Source organism: Crocuta crocuta, unplaced genomic scaffold (genome assembly GCF_008692635.1).
Source record: "Crocuta crocuta isolate KB4526 unplaced genomic scaffold, BGI_CrCroc_1.0 scaffold277, whole genome shotgun sequence".
Lineage (NCBI taxonomy): Eukaryota > Metazoa > Chordata > Mammalia > Carnivora > Hyaenidae > Crocuta > Crocuta crocuta.
Window position 1 is genome coordinate 678,457 of NW_027531912.1, and position 22,299 is coordinate 700,755.

The 22,299-nt window shown below is 40.9% G+C and overlaps 1 protein-coding gene across 4 annotated transcripts in view; it reads left to right on the forward strand.

The window, feature by feature from the left end:
• Positions 1–22,299, forward strand: part of CPAP (centrosome assembly and centriole elongation protein) — a 68,252-nt gene that overhangs the window by 1,864 nt on the left and 44,089 nt on the right. For 3 of the 4 annotated variants that reach the window (XM_077774733.1, XM_077774732.1, XM_077774734.1), the window contains exons 2-7: positions 1,511–2,017; positions 2,535–2,658; positions 13,848–14,147; positions 16,503–16,623; positions 18,156–18,258; positions 18,384–20,016. In XM_077774733.1, the coding sequence (XP_077630859.1) occupies positions 1,577–2,017; positions 2,535–2,658; positions 13,848–14,147; positions 16,503–16,623; positions 18,156–18,258; positions 18,384–20,016 (2,722 nt within the window). In that variant the 5' untranslated portion in view covers positions 1,511–1,576. The remainder of the gene's footprint in view (positions 1–1,510; positions 2,018–2,534; positions 2,659–13,847; positions 14,148–16,502; positions 16,624–18,155; positions 18,259–18,383; positions 20,017–22,299) is intronic. The other variant, XM_077774735.1, reaches the window with a different exon arrangement.

Genomic DNA, 22,299 nt, shown 5'->3' on the forward strand with positions numbered 1-22,299 from the left:
AGAGCCCGACGCGGGGCTCGAACCCACGAACCACGAGATCATGACCTAAGCGAAAGTCAGACGCTTAACCGACTAAGTCACCCAGGCGCCCCTGTTTTTTATTTATTTCTGAGAGAGAGAGGGGGGCAACGTGAGCCGGGGAAGGTCAGAGAGGGAGGGAGACACAGACTCTGAAACAGGCTCCAGGCTCTGAGCTGTCAGCACAGAGCCCGACGCGGGGCTTGAACCCACGAACTGTGAGATCATGGCCTGAGCCAAAGTCGGACGCTTAACTGACTGAGCCACCCAGGTGCCCCCAGTCACTCCCCTCTTAATAGACATTTAAGTTAGTCTCAGTTTATTACAAATGTGAACTTACACCAATATAGCACACAATGCTTAGATGTGAAATTGCTAAGTCAAAGTTTCTGTGTATTTACTGTTTGGATAGATAGTGTCATATTGCTCTTCAAAAGGTTTTACTGGTTTACGTTCCCAACTGACGCTTTATGGAAGAGTTCTTCTTTTCCACTCTGGGGTTCCACACACTAAAAACTATCAATTTTTAGTTTTTGCTAACCTGGTATGTGAAAAATGGTATGTCATTACTGTTTTAGTATCTTTTCCACTTGAGTATGAGTATACTTCAATATTTGTGCATCTGTATTTCTTTTTTTGCTAGTATCTTTCGTTTTCAGACACTAGGTACAAAGCTAAATAAATACATGTGTGTCTCCAAATTGCCATTTTTTAATTTCCCTTCGTGTTATATTGATAAAGTTAAAATCTAGAATTGTGTCTGAAAAATAGTGTGAACTGTCATTCCACTTTGGTACTAGATTTTCTCACCTCTCACTTCAGAGACATGGCTATTGCAAGTCTCTCCTCTCTCCATCCTCATGAGCCTACAGGCATGCTTTTATTTCCTTGTCTTAAAAAAATCATTCTTCCCCGTGCTTCCCTGTGCAGCTCCTGTTCCATTTATTTCCTTCCCTTTAAAACAAAACTCCTGGAAAGAGGTAGCTCTCCTCAGCTTCTCATTCTTTCATGTATTCCCTCCATTTATGCTTTGGCAGCCTCCCTCTCCCAAGATGCTCTCATTGCAGTTATTATGACCTTTCCTTTGCTCAATTCCAAGACCAGTTCTCAGTTCTCACCCTTCGTCTGTTAACAGCACTTAACACATCTCTTTCTTCTTTGAAGCACTGTGTCTTCACTTGGTCTCCAGGAGACTATACTTTCTACATCTTCTCTTTTTTGTCTACCTTAAGTCACTTAGTGATCTCACCCGGTGTTAAGGCCTTAAATAACATCTATATGCTGATTTTATCAGCAGGGAACTTAGGTTTTTGATTCACTCAATTTGGGTATTTTTAAGACTTAAAAACAAACAGACATGTAACTTAATCCCCAGTTGCTTTGCTGATTGAAGTCTTTTGTATTTGAAATATCCAGTAGATTTTTGTGCTGGCTCGTGGTTTGTGTTGAACAGCTTTAACTGACGCTCTTTTTTGGCATCTTCTTTCTACAGGCATTGGAAATTAATAGCAGTTCCAGCTTTTACATTATTTAAAATTATTAGTGTCATTGGACTAAAATGTTCCTGATGCCAACCTCTTCAGAGTTAAACGGTGGGCAGAGCTTCCTAACCCAGTGGCTGACCAATCCTTCTCGGGCTGGGGTCATATTAAATCGTGGATTTCCTATTTTGGAAGCAGACAAAGAGCAGCGAGCAAATGTGAACGTTTCTACCAGCTTTCCTGTTAAAGCCACACATTTTTCAAATAGCTTCAGCTTTATAAGTGAAGAAGATTCACTTCATGAAGAACAGAAGTTGGAGTCTAACAGCCCTTATAAACTACAATCAAATAAATCTGAAACACATACAGTGTTTCCTTTAACTAAAGAGGGACCACAAATAGTGGCATGTCAGGGTGCTCCTGGACACTGGGAAGATCACAAAAGTGACGTCTCAGATCTTTCGAGTGAATGCAAAGAAGTGCTTTATAAAGACCCACTTTTTAAAAAGCTTGAACAGGTACAACAGGATTTGGCCTAATATTTGCATTATTGCAAGTGTCTGTTGATGATGAAAGTCACCTGTTCCAGGCCTCTTGTTTCTTCCCCTTTAGTGTGAAATCCTCAAAATACCGAATTTTGCCTTTTATCTAATGTGAAACATGAACACATGTTTGATATGTAAGATATAACACCTGAGGTAACAGTGTCTTTTAAATTTCTGTTTCATTTGGTAAAAACTAAATTGGAAGTGGTTGATCAGATATTAGGTGGGGAAAGTTGATCGTAAATGTACTGACATCTACCCTATTTAAAGAATCCACAGATTCATTTGACTTTTTCTGTTTCTTTCTGTGTTTCCTTCATTAAAAATAGGATTTTAGAGTTTTGGTGGCAGAGGTAGTTACTTGGGGATCTCTCTTTAAAACTCTGTTAGAGATGGGAGCAAAGGGAGATGAGACGGGTTAAGAAACGGAAGGAGCAAAGATCCATAAAGAAATGTGAAGTTGGTTTAATCAAGTTTTATGTTTAAAAAGCTGAAAGAAGTACAACAGAAGAAGCAGGAGGAGCTGAAGCGGCAGCAGTTGGAGCAACTGCAGAGACTCCTGGAGGAACAAGAGAAGCTGCTCGCGGCGGCGTCCGGGCGGCCCCCGCTCCCAGGTATTTGTGCTTGAGCCCTCAGTTCGACTGTGCACAGGGACATTTCTCACCTTCAGCTGTATGACAGCTATTTCTACCATTGTTCTGTCATATGTGGTGAACCGCAGTTTCTTTAGGGGCTTGCAGGGAACTAGGAAATGGTGGGGGCGGTATATGACGGGGACGGGGGAGCTGTGCACTTCTGGAGCATGTGTGCCCTGCTTAACAGCAGTCATATGTATTTATTAAATAAAAGTTTCAAGATTTTTTTTTAATGTTTGTTTATTTGACAGAGAGTGAATGAGCATGAGTGGGGGAGGGGGAAGGCAGAGAGAGAGAGAGGGACACTCCTGTGTGGGGCTCGACCTTACAAATCATGAAATGGTGACCTGAGCCAAAGTCAGGCGCTTAACCAATTGATCCACTCAGGTGCCCCTATAAAATAATACTTTTTTTTTTTTAAATAGCTTATTGTCAAGTTGTTTCCATATAACACCCAGTGCTCGTCCCCACGAGTGCCGTCCTCCGTGCCCATCACCCCCCTTCCCTTCTCCCCCCATTCCCATCAGCCCTCAGTTTGTTCTCAGCATTCAAGAGTCTCTCATGGTTTGCCTCCCCCCCTCTCCCCCGCATTTTCCCCCTTCTCCCCCAGGGCCTTCCGTTAACTTCCTCCTAATCCTCCTATATGTGCAACATATGGTATGTGTCCTTCTCTGCCTGACTTATTTCGCTCAGCATAACACCCTCAAGGTCCATCCATGTTGCTACACATGGCCAGATTTCATTGTTTCTCATTGCCATGTAGTATTCCATGGTATAGATAAACCACATCTTCTTGATCCATTCATCTGTTGATGGACACTTAGGCTCTTTCCATGTTTTAGCTATTGTGGAGAGTGCTGCTATGAACATTGGGGTACATGTGCTCCTATGCATCAGCATTTCTGTATCCCTTGGGTAAATTCCTAGCAGTGCTATTGCTGGGTCATAGGGGAGTTCTATTGTTAGTTTCCTGAGGAACCTCCACACTGTTTTCCAGAGGGGCTGTACCAGTTTACATTCCCACCAACAGTGTAGGAGGGTGCCCGTTTCTCCACATCCTCGCCAGCATCTAGAGTTCTCTGATTTGCTCATTTTAGCCACTCTGACTGGCGTGAGGTGGTATCTCAGTGTGGTTTTGATTTGTATTTCCCTGATGAGGAGGGATGCTGAGCATCGTTTCATGTGTCTGTTGGCCATCTGGATGTCCTCTTTGGAGAAGTGTCTGTTCATATCTTCTGCCCATTTCTTCACTGGGTTGTTTGTTTTTCGGGCGTGTAGTTTGGTGAGTTCCTTATAGATTCTGGATATTAACCCTTTATCTGATATGTCATTTGCAACTATCTTTTCCCATTCCGTTGGTTGCCTATTAATTTTCTGGGTTGTTTCCTTGGCTGTGCAGAAGCTTTTAATCTTGATGAGGTCCCAATCGTTTATTTTTGCTCTTGATTCCCTTGCTTTTGGGGATGTGTCAAGTAAGAAGTTGCTGCGGTGGAGGTCAAGGAGGTTGTTTCCTGCTTTCTCCTCTAGGGTGTTGATAGTTTCCTGTCTCACGTTCAGGTCCTTTATCCATTTTGAGTTTTTTTTTGTATATGGTGTGGGAAAATGATCTAGTTTCCATTCTTCTGCATGTTGCTGTCCAGTCCAGCACCATCTGTTAAAGACGCTGTCTTTTTTCCATTGGATACTCTTTCCTGCTTTGTCAAAGATTAGTTGGCTGTATACTTTTGGGTCCATTTCTGAGTTCTCTATTCTATTCCATTGGTCTGTGTGTCTGTTTTTGTGCCAATACCATACTCGATGAGGACAGCTTTGTAGTAGAGGCTAAAGTCTGGGATGGTGATGCTTCTCGTTTTGGTTTTCTTCTTCAATATTACTTTGGCTATTCGGGGTCTTTTGTGGTTCCATACAAATTTTTGGATAGTTTGTTCTAGTTTTGAGAAGTATGCTGGTGCAATTTTGATTGGGATTGCCTTGAATGGGTAGATGGCTTTGGGTAGTAATGACATTTTGACTATATTCTTCCGACCCATGAACATGGAATGTTTTTCCATTTTTTTGTGTCTTCTTCAATTNATACCCTGCAACTTGGTTGAATTCTTGGATAAGTTCTAGTAGGCTTCTGGTGGAGTCTGTCGGGTTTTCTATGTAGAGTATCATGTTGTCTGTAAAAAGTGAAAGTTTGACTTCTTTCTTGCCAATTCTGATGCCTTTTGTTTCCTTTTGTTGTCTGATGGCTGATGCTAGGACTTCCAGCACTATGTTAAACACCACCAGCGAGAGTGGACATCCCTGTCATGTTCCTGATCTCAGGGGAAAGCTCTCAGTTTTTCCCCGTTGAGGATGATGTTAGCTGAGGGCTTCTCATTGATGGCTTTTATGATGTTTAAATAAGTTCCTTCTATCCCGACTTACTCAAGGGTCTTTATTAAGAAGGGATGCTGTATTTTGTCAAATGTTTTTTTGCATCTATTGACAGGATCGTATGGTTTTTATCTTTTCTTTTGTTGATGTGATATATCTCATTGATTGACTTGCGAATATTGAACCAGCTCTGTAACCCAGGAATGAATCCCACTTGATCTTGGTGGATAATTCTTTTTATGTGCTGTTGAATTCGATTTGCAAGTGTCTTGTTGAGGACTTTTGCATCTGTATTCATCAAGGATATTGGCCTGTAATTCTCCTTTTTTGCTGGGTCTCTGTCTGGCTTGGGAATCAAAGTGATGCTGGCTTCATAAAATGAGTCCAGAAGTTTTCCTTCGATTTCTGTTTTTTGGAATAGTTTGAGAAGTTTTCCTTCGGTTTCTGTTTTTTGGAATAGTTTGAGAAGAATGGGTATTAATTCTGTTTTAAACGTCTGGTAGAATTCCCCAGGGAAGCCATCTGGCCCAGAGCTCTTATTTGTTGGGATATTTTTGATAACTGATTCGATTTCCTTACTTGTTATGCGTCTGTTCAGGTTTTCTATCTCTTCCCGTGTGAATTTTGGTAGTGAGTGTGTGTTTTGGAATTTGTCCNTGTGGAGTTTAAAGTCCCCAGCTATTAGCACGTTCTTATTGATAAGAGTGTTTCTGTTTGTGATTGTTTTATCTATTTAGGTGCTCTCATATTTGGTGTGTAGACATTTATAATTGTTAGCTCTTCCTGATGGATAGACCCTGTAATTATTATATAATGCCCTTCTTCATTACTGTCTTTAGTTTAAAGTCGAGTTTGTCTGAAAAAAGTATAGCTACTCCAGCTTTCTTTTGACTTCCAGTAGCATGATACACATTTCTCCATCCCCTTCCTTTCAATCTGAAGGTGTCCTCCAGTCTAAAATGAGTTTCTTATAGACAGAAAATAGATGGATTTTGTTTTTTGATCCATTCTGCTACCCTTTGTCTTTTGATTGGGGCATTTAGTCCATTTACATTAAGTGTTATTATTGAAATATATGGGTTTAGGAGTCATTGTGTCGTTTGTGGGATTCATGCTTGTGCTGGTGTCTCTAGCATCTTGTGTTCCTTGCAACATCCCTCAGAGTGTCCCTCTCAGGATGTCTTGTAGGGCTGGTTTAGTGGTGACAAATTCTTTCAATTTTCATTTATTTGGAAAGACCTTTATCTCTCCTTCTGTCCTGAGTGACAGGCTTGCTGGATAGAGGACTCTTGGCTGCATATTTTTTCCGTTCATCATATTGAAGATCTCCTGCCATTCCTTTCTGGCCTGCCAAGTTTCAGTAGATAGGTCTGTCATCACTCTGATAGGTTTCCCTTTGTATGTTAGGGCCCTTTTCTCCCTAGCTGCTTTCAAAATTCTCTCTTTGTCCTTATATTTTGCCAGTTTCACTATGATATGCCATGCAGAAGATCGATTCAAGTTACATCTGAGGGGAGTTCTCTGTGCCTCTTGAATTTCAACATCTACTTCCCTCCCCAGGTTGGGGAAGTTCTCTGCTATCCTTCAGTGCCTTTCTCTCTCTCTTCCTCTGCTGGGATTCCTATGATACGGATATTGTTGCGTTTGATTGTATTGCTGAGCTCTCGAACACTACTTTCATGTTCCTGGATCAGTTTATCTCTTTTTTTCTCAGTTTCTTCTTTTTCTATAATTGTGTCTTCTAAATCACTTATTCTCCTTTCTGCCTCTTCAATCCGTGCATTGGACGCCTCCAGTTTATTATGTGTCTCATTTATCGCATTTTTTAATTCATCATAACTATTTTTAAGCTCCATAGTGTTTGTAGCCATAGTTTCTCTGATGTCCTCCATGCTTTTTTCAAGCCCAGCAATTAATTTTATGGTTATTGTTCTAAATTCTTGTTCAGTTATTTTGCTTATATCTGTTTTGAGCAGCTCTTTAGCTGTCAATTCTTCCTGGAATTTCTTTGAAGGAGAGCTCTTTCGTTTTGTCATTTTGGTTAGCTTTCTATCTCTTGTTAGTTTTAAAGGCTTGTTATGTCTCTGCACCTGTGAGTGCTGCTGTACCAAAGAAGGCTCTTTGACTACTGGGCCTGTCTGTTCAGAAAGTGTTCTTTGAATGGTGTCTCTTGGTCTCTCTTGTTGAGACCTTAGTTATTTTATTTCCCTACTCGTAGTGGTATTTGGGACTCTCCACCATGTGTACTTCGGCTTGTTTCTTGAGGTTGCTCTGGAAAAGAAAACAGACAAACACACAGGGAACAAAGGCACACAAACGCACAGACAAATCCAACAAACAGCCAACCTGAAAGGGAAAACGAAGAGAAAAGAGGAAGGAGGGAAGGCGAATAATAAGAGATAAAAATACATAGAAAAGAGGAAAAGTAAAGGAAAAAATTTTTGAAGAAACCCAGTAGACAAAGAACAGTTTAAAGCATATAACCAGATTTCTCAGCTACAAATAAATAGCCGGGTGCATGCAGTGCTGGTGGAAGAGCATAGAGAAAGAGACATGACAGGGTGGGGATGAAGTGAAATTGGAAATGAAATGAGCAGGCGGAAAAGAATAAGAAGCTTTTTTCAGAGAGCGAAAGAGTGGAATATGGTTGGAGAAGAGGCGAAAGAAATGACGATGATGCTATCCAGAGAAACTGTATAGTTTGATTACTCCAGAGAGAAAGAAATGAAAAGGTAGTGGCGGAGGTGTTGAATTTCATCTAGAGAATGGATTAAATGTGACTGTTTAAGCAAGCCAGTGACCAGAATTAATCAGGGCAGTGCATCCATGTTGGTCATGCCCCGGCTCCGGAAAAAAAAAAAAAAAGAGGGCAGCTGTCTAGTGGGGATGGGTGTGGTTTGGTCCAGCGCGCCCCTGCGGGTCCTGCCTTGGCGGTTGTGGGGAGAAGAGTGGCAGCACTCCAGTTCTTGAACCAAGCGCTGCAACTCCCTTTTTTGGGTGTGTAAACTCCCTGTGCTGGAGGCGTAGGCAAGGTGGGCTGTGCTCTATATCCCGGGCCAGGCCTCGTTTCCAGATTTCAGTCCGCTTGTCCCACTGAAATTGCCGGAAATATAAACTCGCAGGCGAGCCCCTCAGGGCAGTTTCAAGCCTCTCGCCTTCCCCCTGGGATCAAGCCAGAAGCTGCTGCTCCTGTCTCCTCCAGGTCGGGCTGGCGAGTGAGGAGCAGTTTCACCCGGGGTCGCCTGGGACAAGTGCATCCTGCCTAGATTGAGCTGGAGAGCAGGAGACCGGGTCCCTCTGTGTCCCGAGCGGAGGTTTTCTCTTCTCCAGCAACAGGGACAGTGTCTTGAGCAGTTTCGGCCACTCCTTTCCCCCCCTAGAGTCCCCGCAGAGGGGGTTCCCCCCACCCCCGTCCCTCTGTGTGTCTGGTCCTGGCCTGATTTTGTCTTCCCCAGTTCACACTCAACGCTGGAAGGTTTTCTCAGCAGACTCTGTCTCCTTTTCCTCCTGGACTCCTGGATTCTGTAAGGGTTCCTATGGCTTCAGGCCTTCTCCGTGTGAGGTATGGGGGCGAGTGAAATGTACAGAGTTCCCTACTTCTCCACCATCTTGCCCTCCTCACCCTAAAATAATATTTTAAAAAGACCTAGCCGAATAAAAGATGTAGAGCCAAATTTGGCCTAGGGCTACTGGCTTACAACCCTTGCCTGAAGAATAAAAACTCTGTGGGGCGCCTGGGTGGCGCAGTCAGTTAAGCGTCTGGCTCTTGTCTTGGCTCAGGTCATGATCTTGGGGTTAGCGGGATCGAGCCCTGCGTCCAGCTCTGCATTGATAGAGCGGAGCCTACTTGAGATTCTTCTCTTTATTTCTTAAAAAAAAAAAAAAGAAAGATAAACTCCTCAGGGTCATAATGGTAAATAGATGTAAAGGCCACTCTGGTCAGCAGAGGAACCATACCGAAAATATTTTCTGCGGTGGTAGATGACAGATCTTTTGTTGTACACTAGATAAAAGAAAGCATGATGTGCTTATCCGGAGACAGTAAACCTGTTGAAATTTGATCTCTAGCAGTGACTTTGTGAGTTGTTTGACCATTCCACATTATAGCAAAAACATTTAAAATCGTGGCTCATAATTTCAAACAAATTTCATAAATTAGTCTTTATTGGTGTGCCTGGCATGTAGTAAAGGAGTTTTCTATGTATTTTATCCTCATCTCATTCATTGAAAAAAATACCAGTCATGATTCCAATCATATAGTTACTAATGGATTGTATCCCACAGTTTGAGAAACAGTGGTCTGGAGCAGCGTGTTTGCTTCTTGGTGCCACCTTTTCAGAGACACACTGCTGATTTACGAAAGTGCCTGTTCTGTTCAGAGGTTGCATCGGGCATTGAGAATACAGAGAATAAAAGACATCGGCAGATGGATGTGCAGAGTAGCTAGATGGGATTCTGGGAGTAGTAGTGGTAGTGATGAGAAATGTATCAAATGAAGAATGGCTTAGGGAATTGGGATGTTAGTGTAGAGAACATGGTGTGTGTCTTGAAATAGTTATATGGCTGCTGATATTTACCATGTCAAAAATTAAAATGGAGAAATATAAAAACTAATTCACTTAAAATAATAACCAGTTACATGTTATCATAACTAACTTTTTAATGGAGAGGCTTTTCCAAAAAATTAGAAGAATGACATACTTTTATATTTTTGGAAATCTTTGTTAACTTATGGCTGATTTTCCTGTCTGCTTCTGCATTCATTCTCTTAAGTTACGTTGTTTTGGTTGAAGCCTATGAAAAAAAATTCGGCCTCACATGGATGTTTAATTGGAAAAAGGAAAGAAGAGTACTGTAATAGCCTTTTCAGATAATTGTAGTTATTTCTTTGATATTGCACCCAAATCTAACAAGTGGCCATTTCTTAGTGGTAATTCACAGTATAGAGTCTATATTGGAATATCTTGGCATTTTGAATGGCTCTTTTATCATGCGTGATTAGTAAAATTGTGCATTGGTTATTTGCAAAGTAGTGGTTCACTGAGTTATGTATGTTTTTAAGGTATATTTAAATATATTTCATTATATAATATCAAAAAATTATATCTATTAATACCACTACAGATNTGGCCCTGTTGGTTGAGTGTGACTTCGGCTCAGGTCACCGTCTCGGCGGTTCTTGAGTTCGTGCCCGCATTGGGCTCTCTGCCTTTGGCACCGAGGTGCTTGAGATCCTCTGCCTCCTTCTGTCTCTCTGCCCCTGCCCCTCCCCAACTGGTGCTCTCCCTCCCCCTCTCTCTCTCTCTAAAAAATAAACATTAAAAAAAAATTTTAAGTCTTTTTTTTTAAAGTCTTGAACTGTTAGGAAGCTGTCAAGCTCATGGTGGTAGACATGTTTAGTACATTCTAATTTTTACTTGAAACTTAATATTTTACTCTTCTTAAGTATTGTCAGTTATTTTCTTTGAAGTGACTGGCTCACTTGTTTAATTTTAAAAAAATTAAAAAAAAATTTTTTTTAATGTTTTATTTCTAAGAGAGAGAGAGAGACAGCGTGAGCAGGGGAGGGTCAGAGAGAGAGGGAGTCACAGACTGAAACAGGCTCCAGGCTCTGAGCTGGCAGTCAGCACAGAGCCCGACGCGGTGCTCGAACCCACAAACCGCGAGATCATGACCTAAGCGAAAGTCGGATGCTTAACCGACTAAGCCACCCAGGCACCCCTAAAAAAATTTTTTTTAAGTTTTATTTATTTCTGAGAGAGAGAGACAGCGTGAGCAGGGGAGGGTCAGCAAGAGAGGGAGACAAAGAGTCTAAAGACAGGCTCCAGGCTCTGCGCTGTCAGCACAGAGCCCAACGCGGGGCTCGAACCCACGAACCGTGGGATCAAGATCTGAGCCGAAGTCGGATGCTTAACCGACTGAGCCACCCAGGCGCCCCACAGTTGTTTAATTTTTGAGAACTTACTTGCTGAGTACAAAGGTTTGAATCATGACAGTTTGGTCATTTATTCTTTCAAGTAAAAATGATGTTCTTTGAGAGAAGTGGCTAGTCAAGCTTACAGCTCAAACCAAGCCATGTCTTGGTTTGCAGTAGAAGTGATTTATGCATATTTTTTGTTTTGTCCTGTAGAATGTTCAAAAGACATTTGAACTCAACAGTTCAAATTCAGTTTAAAAATTAATAATTCTTGCAACTTTAGGACCTTTTTTTTTTTTCTTTAAAAGAATGCACTGGGGAGGGATAGAATCCCAAGCAGGCTCCATGCTCAGCACAGAGCCCAACGTGGGGCTCAATCTCACGGCTGTGAGATCATGACCTGAGCCACAACCAAAAGTTGGATACTCAACCAGCTGAACCACCCAGGCACGCCTATCTAGGACATTCTTAAATAAAACTGTTTATTTTTTGAGAGAGAGCACGAGCAGGGGAGAGGGGCAGAGGAAGAGAGAGAATCCTAAGTAGGTACTACACCCAGCATGGAGCCTGATGTGGGGCTTGATCCCAGGATTATGACCTGAGCCAGAATCAAGAGTTGGACGCTCAACTGACTAAGCCACCAAGGTGCCCCTGTTTTTTCATTTCGTTTTGTTTTGTTTTTAACTGCAGGTGCTTGGTGGTGACTCATACAGTGACTACTAGCACAGTTGGGTGCCGCTGTCTTGTCCTGATTTTGAGTGAAGGCACCTCGAGTTTCCGTTTTGCTCTTGTACGACTAGTGTAGGAGTCGGCAAAGTAAAAAAGACAAGTATTACGTTAATATTCGATGAAAGTAGATTTGACCTTGTGGATGCACTGAAAGAATGTTAGAGACCTTCAGGGGTTTACAGACCATACTTTGAGAACTGCTACCTTGGGATATTGACTTTTATCAAAGACATCTTCAGTCTGAAGTCAGGTAACTATTAGAAATATTTGGGGACGCCTGAGTGGTCCAGTTGTCTGAGCTTCTGACTCTTGATTTCGGCTCAGGTCATGATTTCATGGCTTGTGGGTCCAAGCCCTGCATTGGGCTCTCCGCTGACAGTGCAGAGCCTGCTTAGGATTCTCTTTCTCTCCCTGTCTCTGTGCCCCTCCCCAACTCATCCTCTCTCTTTCTCAAAATAAATAAACTTAAAAAAATATTTGGATGAGGAGAGTATTGTTATAAAGGAAGGGAGGTCAAACCTCATAGTCAATGAAGACCTGTCTGATTTCCAGTTTTATTTGTGGTCTGAGGGTGAGGCAGACGGGTTTGACAGGTAGGTGGTGTGGCTGTTTTATAAGACACTTCACATTGTGTCCTCTCTTCTTTAATATGTTTACTTATATATTTTAAAATATTTATTTTGAAAAAGAGAGTGTGAGCAGTAGAGGGACAGAGAGACAGCAACAGAACCCCAAGCAGGATCCACGCAGTCCGCGCAGAGCCCAGTGCGGGGCTGGAACACACAAACCCTGAGATCCTGACCTGAGCCGAAATCAAGAGTCAGATGCTCAGCTGACTGAGCCACCTGGGTGCCCTCACCCCTCTTTTTTTTTTTTTAAGGATTTCATTTTTAAGTAATCTCTATGCTCAACTTGGGGCTCAAACTCACAATCTTGAGACCAAGAGTCACATGCCCTACTGACGGAGCCAGCTATGTATCCCTTCACTTTTTTTTTTAAACATTTTACATTTTTAAAATGTTTTTTATTTATTTTTGAGAGAGACACAGAGTATGATCTGGAGAGGGACAGAGAGAGAGAGGGAGACACAGAGTCTGCAGCAGGCTCCAGGCTCTGAGCTGTCAGCACAGAGCCCAACATGAGGCTTGATCTCAGGAGCTGTGAGATTATGACCTGAGTCAAAGTTGAATGCTCAACTGACTGAGCCACCCAGGCACCCTGGTTCCCCCTCACTAAGTTTAGTTGAGACACTCTGAGAGAAGACAGAGATAGTGGCAGGATTTCAAGGGGATGGTGTAGCACACAGGCTGGAGTATTGCCATCTCCCCTCCGAGAATATCTTAGAGATATACATAGAAGGAGAATCTCTGTTTATTTATTTTTCTTTTTAAAAGGTTATTTATTTTGAGAGAGAGAGAGCAGCGGGGGAGGGGAAGAGAGTGAGGGAGAGAATCCTAAGCAGCCTGCATGTTCTCAGCGCAGAGCCCAAAACAGGGCTTGATTGATCCCATCAACCATGAGATCGTGACCTGGACTGAAATCAAGAGACAGACTCTCAACTGACCGAGTCATCCATGCTCTGTGTTTATTTCAAATAGAGGTTTAAAATAACAGGCAAAAAGGAATACAGAGAATTTAGAAACTGCAGAGAAATGCAAAATAGAAAAGTCACATATAATTTTACCACCTGAAGATATCAAAATGTTAACTGTAATCTAAAGGTAAAGTGCTTTTATAGGCTGTGACACAGGGCAGTTGTCATCAGGGAACTATTCAGATCATGTACAGCTGTTTGCATCGGCGCTCTTTGTGTTAGTCGTGGGGCTGCAGAGCTGATGATTCAGCAGTGCTTCTCGCAGAAGGAAGATGAATGGTGCCTTACAGAATCAGGCTGTGCTGCAGCTCTGCCAGGTCTACGTGGTCTGCACCTGAATTATCGTGTAAACATGTCCTTAATTCAAATTATGCAGCAGTCTTTTTGGACTTGTAAAATGTCATCATTTGGTTAAACAGAGTTTCCTAATAAGGAGGAAAAAATACTTGTATCACTTTGGAGAAAACCTGGTGGGTAGGGATCACTAACAGGTAGAAGTGAAAATGTTCTAGGAAGTCATTAGTTTTGATAGTTTTTTTTCCTTTTTCAACAATTTTTAATTGCAAGGTTTAACCCTACTGACTGACGATCAGAGCCAGAAGTATAGATCTCCAGGAAATTCAACCACCATAGAGAAAACCTCACCCTTCCTGCCTTCACATGTCTACCAGAATCAAACCCAAGGAAAAACACACACTTCCAACATTTTATCTGATGAACAAAACAACTTCTGTAGAACTAGTCATCCAGATTTTGTCTTAACTACAAAAAGTGGTGCTCCCCTCACTTTGTTTTGTGAGGCACAGTGTCAAGAAACACTTGTGAAAAAACATGATTTGAAGGAAGAAAACCATAACCATTCTATTGGTGAGTCACTTATATTTCTCTCTTCTGTACTTAACTAGCAGTGTTACCAAGCTGTGCTAAGACAAGAAAAGTTCTTTCTGCATTTTTTTTTCCTGTCCCCTGTGCCTGTGGCTTTACTTGTGAGTCCCTACATGTTGCATAGCCATTGAGTCTGGGTTGGACAAAGAATTTGTGACTTTCTAAGAACAGTCACAGTACTTAGGGTAGCAGCATGGGGTCTTCAAAAAGGGAGGCAGTGGGCTCTGTGTGTACCATTTTTCTTTGAGAACTTAGAAACAGTTTGAAGTTGATGTAATAACGTATGGGGGTTGGGGGGACACATGATAGAAGATGTGAAATGTGAGAAATAGGTTGGTGATGGCAGTTATTATTCAGAAGAGAAATTCGCTCCAACCCCAGACGCTTGGTTTGTCCTCACTGTACCCCTGAATTCCTAATACTCAACATATTTTTGCCAGAGAACTGGCCGTGTCTGATGGTCTAAACTCATGGAGTTCTGTGGCATTTCTGGTGTATTTTCTTCTGGTCTTTTTTTTTTTCTTAAGTTCTGTTTCTCTGCCCCATTCCCCCCTCCCCTTTTTTTTTTTTTTTTTTGCATTTTATAACCGTAGAATATTGTTTAACTGTGTTCTTTCCCAGCCAAGATGGACAATAACATGTGTTTGAGTTTTCCTACTCAAACATAATGATACATTCCATGGTTTCATAACCATAATTAAATTTTTTTTATGTTTATTTTGGAGAGAGAGAGAGAAACAGAGTGCAAACAGGGGAGAATCAGAGAGAGAGTGAGACATAGAATCTGAAAGCAGGCTCCAGGCTATGAGGGGCTTGACTCACGGACCGTGAGATCATGACCTGAGCCGAAGTTAGATGCCTAACTGACTGAGCCACCCAGGCGCCCCTCATAACCATAATTTTAAATGGTTGTCATCATTATGCTAGTCATCAAATAATATGTCAGTATTTAATGTTCTTTGCAATAGGGTTGAGTTGTTTCTGATAATTTTTAATTTAAATTTTGTTTTCAATTTTGATGGTCTTTTCATGAAAATGTTCTTTGGAGAAAGTTCTAAAAAAGTACAGAAAATATGAGAAAAGGTGTCTACCCTTACTACTTAGGATTGGACACCTTGGTGTATAATATTTCTAATTTAGAATATGGAAAGGTCACATGCCTTTTTAAAAATTCTTAAGCAGTACACTCTCTTAATCTTTTATTTTGGAAAATTTCAAACATTCAGAAAGGTTGAAAGACCCCTGCAATGATTAGCAATAGACCTTGATTCAAAAGTTAATATTTTGCCATATTTACTTTGTCTATGTATTTTTCTGTGTATGTATGTATATATGTACCTACATTTGTATCTCTGTCTACATTTATATGTAATTTGCTCAGTCATTTCATTGCAAGTAACATGCAGGCATTATGTTACGTCATTTTCAAATATTTCAGCACGCATCAAGTAAAAATTAGGATGTTATCTATAAGTCAAATACTATTCCTTAATATTTAAATTCACTTTAGAATGCCCATTACTATCCCAAATATGTTTTTTTTTAAACCAGGAACACACCAGTGCATCTGTTATATTTGATTGTTACAGCTCTCTTTTTAGTCTTTTTTACTTAATTAATTTTTTAAACATTTATTTATTTATTTTGAGAGAGACAGAGTGTGAGAGTGTGTGCACCTGAGCAGGAAAGGGAGAGAGAGAATCCCAGCAGGCTCCAGGCTGTCAGTGTGGATTCGGAAGTGGAGCTTGATCCCACAAACCATGAATTCATGACCTGAGCTGAAATCAAGAGCCTGATGCTTAACCTGCTGAGCCACCCAGGCACTCCTAGTCTTTTTTAATTTAGAAAAGCCCATGGGGTACCTGGGTGGCTCAGTCGGTTAAGTGTCTGATTTCGGCTCAGGTCATGATCTCACAGTTTGTGGGTTCGAGCCCCACGTTGGGCTCTGTGCTGACAGCTCAGAGCCTGGAGCCTGTTTCAGATTCTCTTGTCTCCCTCTCTCTCTGACCCTCCCCTGCTTATGCTGTCTCTCTCTCAGAAATAAATAAAACACTAACAAAAAAAAAATTTTAGAAAAGCCCATATTTTTTCATAACATTAACCTTGTGAAGAGTGTCCTGTTTTAATTAGGGTTTTGTAGTTTATCTTATATTAAAGAAATCATATTAAAAAGTCATATAAAGAAGCCATAGTAAAGAAATCCTTGAAGGTTCTAAAATCTTTGGCATATATTACTTTTGATAAATGTTATTTTAGCATAGTAACTTATAAAATTTGCAGCTTTTAAGATGTTATTCTTTATTTTTGGAACTAAATTGTTTGTAATTTTTATCCTAGGAGAAGGTATTTTACCATGTTGGGAGAAAGTGACAACAGTGACTAAAGCTAATCAGGAAGGGAAAGATGTGAACTTAAAAAAAATTGGCGATTCTTCAGAAGTGGCTAATATTGAAGAAAGGTATCATCTGTGTTGAGAGAAATAAGTGTGACAGTTTAATGTAACAGCCGGCTATTATGGTAGAGCACTTTCTTTTTAAAAACCCATGGTTTTCTTGTTTTTGCTTGAATATGCTTTTAAGTATAATGTTGAAGCTACAACTTATCATATATTGTCAGCAACAGACAGTGGCCGGAGGGATATATCAGTTCAGGTAGCTTTGCATTGTTTTGGAGGAATTGAGCAAACTTTTTCACCAAAGAGAAAAAAATCTAGATAAAATTAATTTTCTCTCAAATAGGTAAGTCCTATTTGGCAAAGACAAAAACAAATTAATACTGAGTCTCACTTTTGGTGTCACTTATAAATTATAATTGGGTAAGTTTAGTTACAGAATTTAAAAATCTTATGACAAATAAAATATCAATATTGAGATTGTTTCTTATTTTCTTAAATATTTGATATTTTAATATATGTTATGGATGGGCAAATGACTTCTGATTATTGCTCTGTTTACATTGTCAAGGATTTTTTTTTAATTTTTATTAAAAACATTTTCTTTAATGTTTTATTTGTTTCTGAGAGAGAGAGAGAGCATGAAGAGGGGAGGGTCAGAGAGAGAGAGAGAGAGAGATACAGAATCTGAAACAGGCTCCAGGCTCTGAGCTAGCTGTCAGCACAGAGCCCGACACAGGGCTCGAACCCACAAACTGTGAGATCATGACCGGAGCTAAAGTCGGACGCTTAACTGACTAAGCCACCCAAGTGCCCTTAATTTTAATTTTTAATGTTTATTTATTTTTAAGAGAGAGAGAGAGAGACAGGGTGTGAGCAGGGGAGGGGCAGAGAGAGAGAGAGAGAGAGGGAGACACAGAATCTGAAGCAGGCTCCAGACTCTGAGCCAGCTGTCAGCACAGAGCGTGACGCAGGGTTTGAACTCACAAGCTGTGAGATTGTGACCTGAGCTGAAGTCGGCACTTAACCGACTGAGCGACCCAGGTGCCCTTGTCAAGGATCTTTCTTAAAGAAAGTACATACTTGGTGAAGTATTTTCAAAATATATTTTATTTTTAATAATTTATTTTTTTAATGAATTTTTAAAATTCAGTTTTGAGAGACAGAGTGTGAGTGAGGGAGGGCAGAGAGAGATACAGAATCCAAAGCAGGCTCCAGGCTCTGAGCTGTTAGCACAGAGCCTGATGCGGGGCTCAAGCTCCCAAACTGTAAGATCATGACCTGAGCCGAAGTTGGACGCTCAACCGACTGAGCCACCCAGGAGCCCCTCAAAATATAAAAGTTAAATAATCTAGAGGCAATAAATGGACTTCAGAAGGATTTTTGTTTTTGTCTTTGTTTCTCAAATCATGCGTAAAGTGTTGTAAATTTCTGTATTTGGGGGGATGTGGTAGGTGAAGCTTTCATTGGATTCTTATACGAGGTCTGTGACTTTGAAGACAGTTCTCAGTGTAGTCAGGGTGTCTCTGTCAGGCACACTAAGGCAGATGTCACCACACCTTGATTCGCATGCTAAATAACTTTATTTTTATGATTAGGCCTATTAAAGCTGCTATCAGAGAAAGGAAACAGACATTTGAAGACTACTTAGAAGAACAAATTCGACTGGAAGAACAAGAACTGAAACGAAAACAGCTAAGGGTAGGCATCTCCACTATTTTGATTAAGTTAGCTGAGGCTTTAGAGATTTATTTATAATCTGCTTTAAAAATGACTTTGAGATAACTTGGATATACCAGAATTAATTTAAATATTCTTTGTTTTAGGAAGCAGAAGGATCATTGCTAATCAAACCAAAGCCAAAACAACCATTCTTGAAACGAGGAGAAGGTTTAGCTAGATTTACTAATGCTAAATCTAAGTCTCAGAAAGGGAGAGAAAGTAAATTAGCGCCTAATCAGAGCATTTCAGAGGACCAACCTATGTTTAAAATGGATAGACAGCAATTCCAGCGGAAAACTACTCTAATAAATAAAGAACTGTGTACAGAGAACCCTCCTGTTAAAAAGAACAATAAAACTAAGGGCAACAGTGGTTTTGTCACGCTTAGTCAGAAGCCAGAAGTGCTAAAGAGTAACAACAGGAAAAGTCCTTCTCCATCAGGATTGAAAATACCGGCAGGGAAGAAATGTGATGGGCAATTTAAAGACCAGATCAAATTAGAAAAAAAAGTTGAATCTAATAATAGAGAAAATGTACCCGAGTGTGCAAAACCTTGTGATATTGGATGCAAAGTTGGGAATAAGACACCAGGTAGAGACAGACTTCCTCTTTCAGCTGGGCTGGTCAGCTGCGTGGCTTCTAAGAACCCAATAAATGAGACCTTGAAAAAGTCAGAATCTTCTCTTGACATTTCTCTTCAGAGAAAGTTAGAAAATTGGGAACGAGAAAAGGAAAAGGAAAATTTGGAGTTAGATGAATTTTTGTTTTTGGAACAAGCTGCTGATGAAATATCATTTTCCAGTAATTCCTCATTTGTACTGAAAATCTTAGAGAGGGACCAGCAGATCTGCAAAGGGCACCGGCTGTCTTCCACCCCTGTCAAAGCCGTACAGCAGGAGAAGATCGTGGCACTGGATCCTGTTATTCAGTGTAACCACAATGAGGCTCCAGACTATACTGAACCTGAAAATGTGGGGGAGTGTGAGGTCTCACCCAAACAGCCTGAATCAGTGTCCTCACCTGAAGGATATAGGGAGCAGTCTTGTAAAGTCATTAGGAAAGCATTCCAGACTAGCACTTCTGAAAATCAGACTCCGTGGAATGGAAGTGATGACGAAGGTGCCATGGACAGTGACAGTAGCACCGACTCCGAGGAACAACTTGATGTTACCATAAAACCATCAACCGTTGATAGAGAGAGGGGTTTCAGCAGCAGAGAGGACAGTCCACAAGTCTGTGATGGGAAGGGGCCTTTTTGGGATGCCGGAACTCAAGAAGATCAAAGGAGAGATGTTGATTTAGATTTGTCTGATAAAGATTACAGTAGTGATGAGTCTATCATAATAGAAAGCTTGAAAAATAAAGTGTCTGAGTCCCCAAGAAGACCCTCAGCTGTGAGTATGAGTAACATTGACTTTGATGATGAAAGAACTTGGACTGACCTTGAAGAGAATTCATTTATACATGATACTGTTCTTGGGACTGAGGCCACTAATGGGGCTCCTCAGACAGCCTCCCCTAATAAGAATGAAATATGTGTACCAGACAAAACAATGAAAAGGAAAGTTGCACCAGTCAGGAAGGGAGAAGACTTGAGGAAGTCCAGTAGGAGCACAAGCCCTCCTCCTACGTCAGATCTCATGATGAAATTCTTTCCTGCTTTGAAACTGAAACCAAAGTCAGATTCACACTTGGGAAATGAACCCAAGTTAAACCCAAGTCAAGACCAACCGCCTGGTAAGTCCGCATTATAAAATAGGTATCAGAATGTTAATAAATTTAACATTTATCTTCTCAGTGGGGGCAATTATCCAAACGTTTAAAATCCTAATCTTTCTAGTTGCTCAGTAGAAGTCCAAGTAGGTGATTGTTAAAATTTGATTTGTGGGCCTTAATAATGTAATAGCCGCTAGTACAAAAGATACGGATGTGTTGTGATTTCAGGTTTTTCAAATTTAAGCCTTTGTCTTATTCTCAAGGCTGTAACATTAATTACTTCATTATAAATTGAGGTAACAAAAGTTTTTTTGTAACCACAGTATCCAAATTGTGGTTTGTATCACTGTGAGGTGAACCTTTGTGCGTACACTTTTTAAAATGACTGTTTTTACTTAATTTCTTTCTTTCTTTCTGTTTTTTTTTTTTTTACTACTCATGCACTAACTTGCTAGATAGGACCAAGAAGAAATATAGTAAAATTGAAGTTTCCTTTCTTTCCTAGATTTGGGTTCCTAGTTCCCTTTCCTAGAGGAACTTACATACTCATTCATTTGTATATTCTAAAAAGGTCTGTGCATATGAAAGTGTATGCGTGAGTGGGTAGATAGTCTTTCTACACAAATGAAAATACTTAAAAAATTTTTTTAATGTTTATTCATTTTTTTGATAGAGAGGGAGGGAGGGTGTGAGCGGGGGAGGGGCAGAGAGACTGGAGACAGAATCCAAAGCAGGCTCCAGGCTCCGAGCTGTCAGCACAGAGCCCGATGCGGGGCTCAAACTCACGAACCGTGATGTCGTGACCTGAGCAGAAGTCGGACGCTTAACCGACTAAGCAACCCAGACACCTTTTGAAAACAAGTTTTTTATATACTATACTTCACCTTATAATAAATTTTGGAGATTGTTCTTTCCCACATACACATATGCCTCATTCCATTTAATGGCTGTACAGATGGACTTTTAAAACTTATGTTGGAAAACTCCTTCCCATTATATCATACAGTAAACTCTGAAGGCCCACAAAGCACAGGTCCTTTTAAATATAAATTATAACTTAAGCTGTATAAGTAGGCTTCTTGCCCAGTGTGAAGCCCAGCACAGGGCTTGAACCCATGACCCTGCGATCAAGACCTGAGCTGAGATCAAGAGTTGGACACCTGGGGTACCTAGGTGGCTCAGTTGATTTAAGTGTCGGACTCTTGATCTCAGCTCAGGTCATGCGTTCATGGTTCATGGGGTTGCCCTAACAGGCCAACAGGGAGGAGCCTGCTTGGGATTCTCTGTCTCATCCTCTCTCTGCCCCTCTCCTCACCTGCCCACGTGTGTGCTCTTTTTTTCCCCCTCTCAAAATAAATAAATAAACATGGGTAAAAAGGGAAAGAATTGGACACTTAACTGACTGAGCCACCCAGGTGCCCCTAACTTAAACTATTTAAAAAAAATACTTTGATTTTAAAAGTAGTACTTTTTGCAGAAAGTTTGGAAGCTTAAGAAGTATAAAATGAAAAAGGTTTACAACAACCATCCAAAGGTGACTGTGATATCATTTTGGGATTTTTCCTTCCAGTCATTTTTCCTTTGTATTTTTAATATGGTACAGACATTTGTTAAAACTTATCTTGGAGCACCTGGGTGGCTCAGTCAGCTAAGCTTCAGACTCTTGCTTTTGGCTCAGGTCGTGATCTCACGGTTTTGTGAGTTTGAGCCCTGTGTTGGGCCCTGTGCGGCAGCATGGAGACTGCTCGGGATTCTCTCTCTGCCCCTCATTCTGCCCCTCTTCCCATCGTGCTGTCTCTGTCTCTCTCAAATAAATAAACTTAAAAAAATAAACTTACCTTTTTTGGAGCACCTGGGTGGCTCAGTCAGCTAAACATCTGACTCTTGGTTTTAGCTCAGGTCATATGTCAGGATTTGTGAGTTTGAGCCTTGCATCTGGTTCTGCGCTGACAGTGTGGAACCCGCTTGGGATTCTCTCTCCCTCCCTCCCCCCTCTCCCTCCCTCTCCCCTCTCCCTCCCTCTCCCCCTCTCTCCCACCCTCCCTCTCTCTCTCCCCCTCTCTCTGCCCCTGCTGCCCCACCCTTTCACTCAAAATAAACAAACTTAAAAACAAGTTAAAAAAACAAAACAAAAAACTTACCTTATCTTTTTTGAGCAGGTATATAAAATTTCATTAATGTTGGATACTTAAATTATTTTTCACTATTAGAAATAACATTGCAGTGCATATTTTTGTGCAGAAATCAGTTTTTCCAAAAGGTAGTGGAAGAACAGAAGTATTGGCTATTTTACTCTTTGAAATA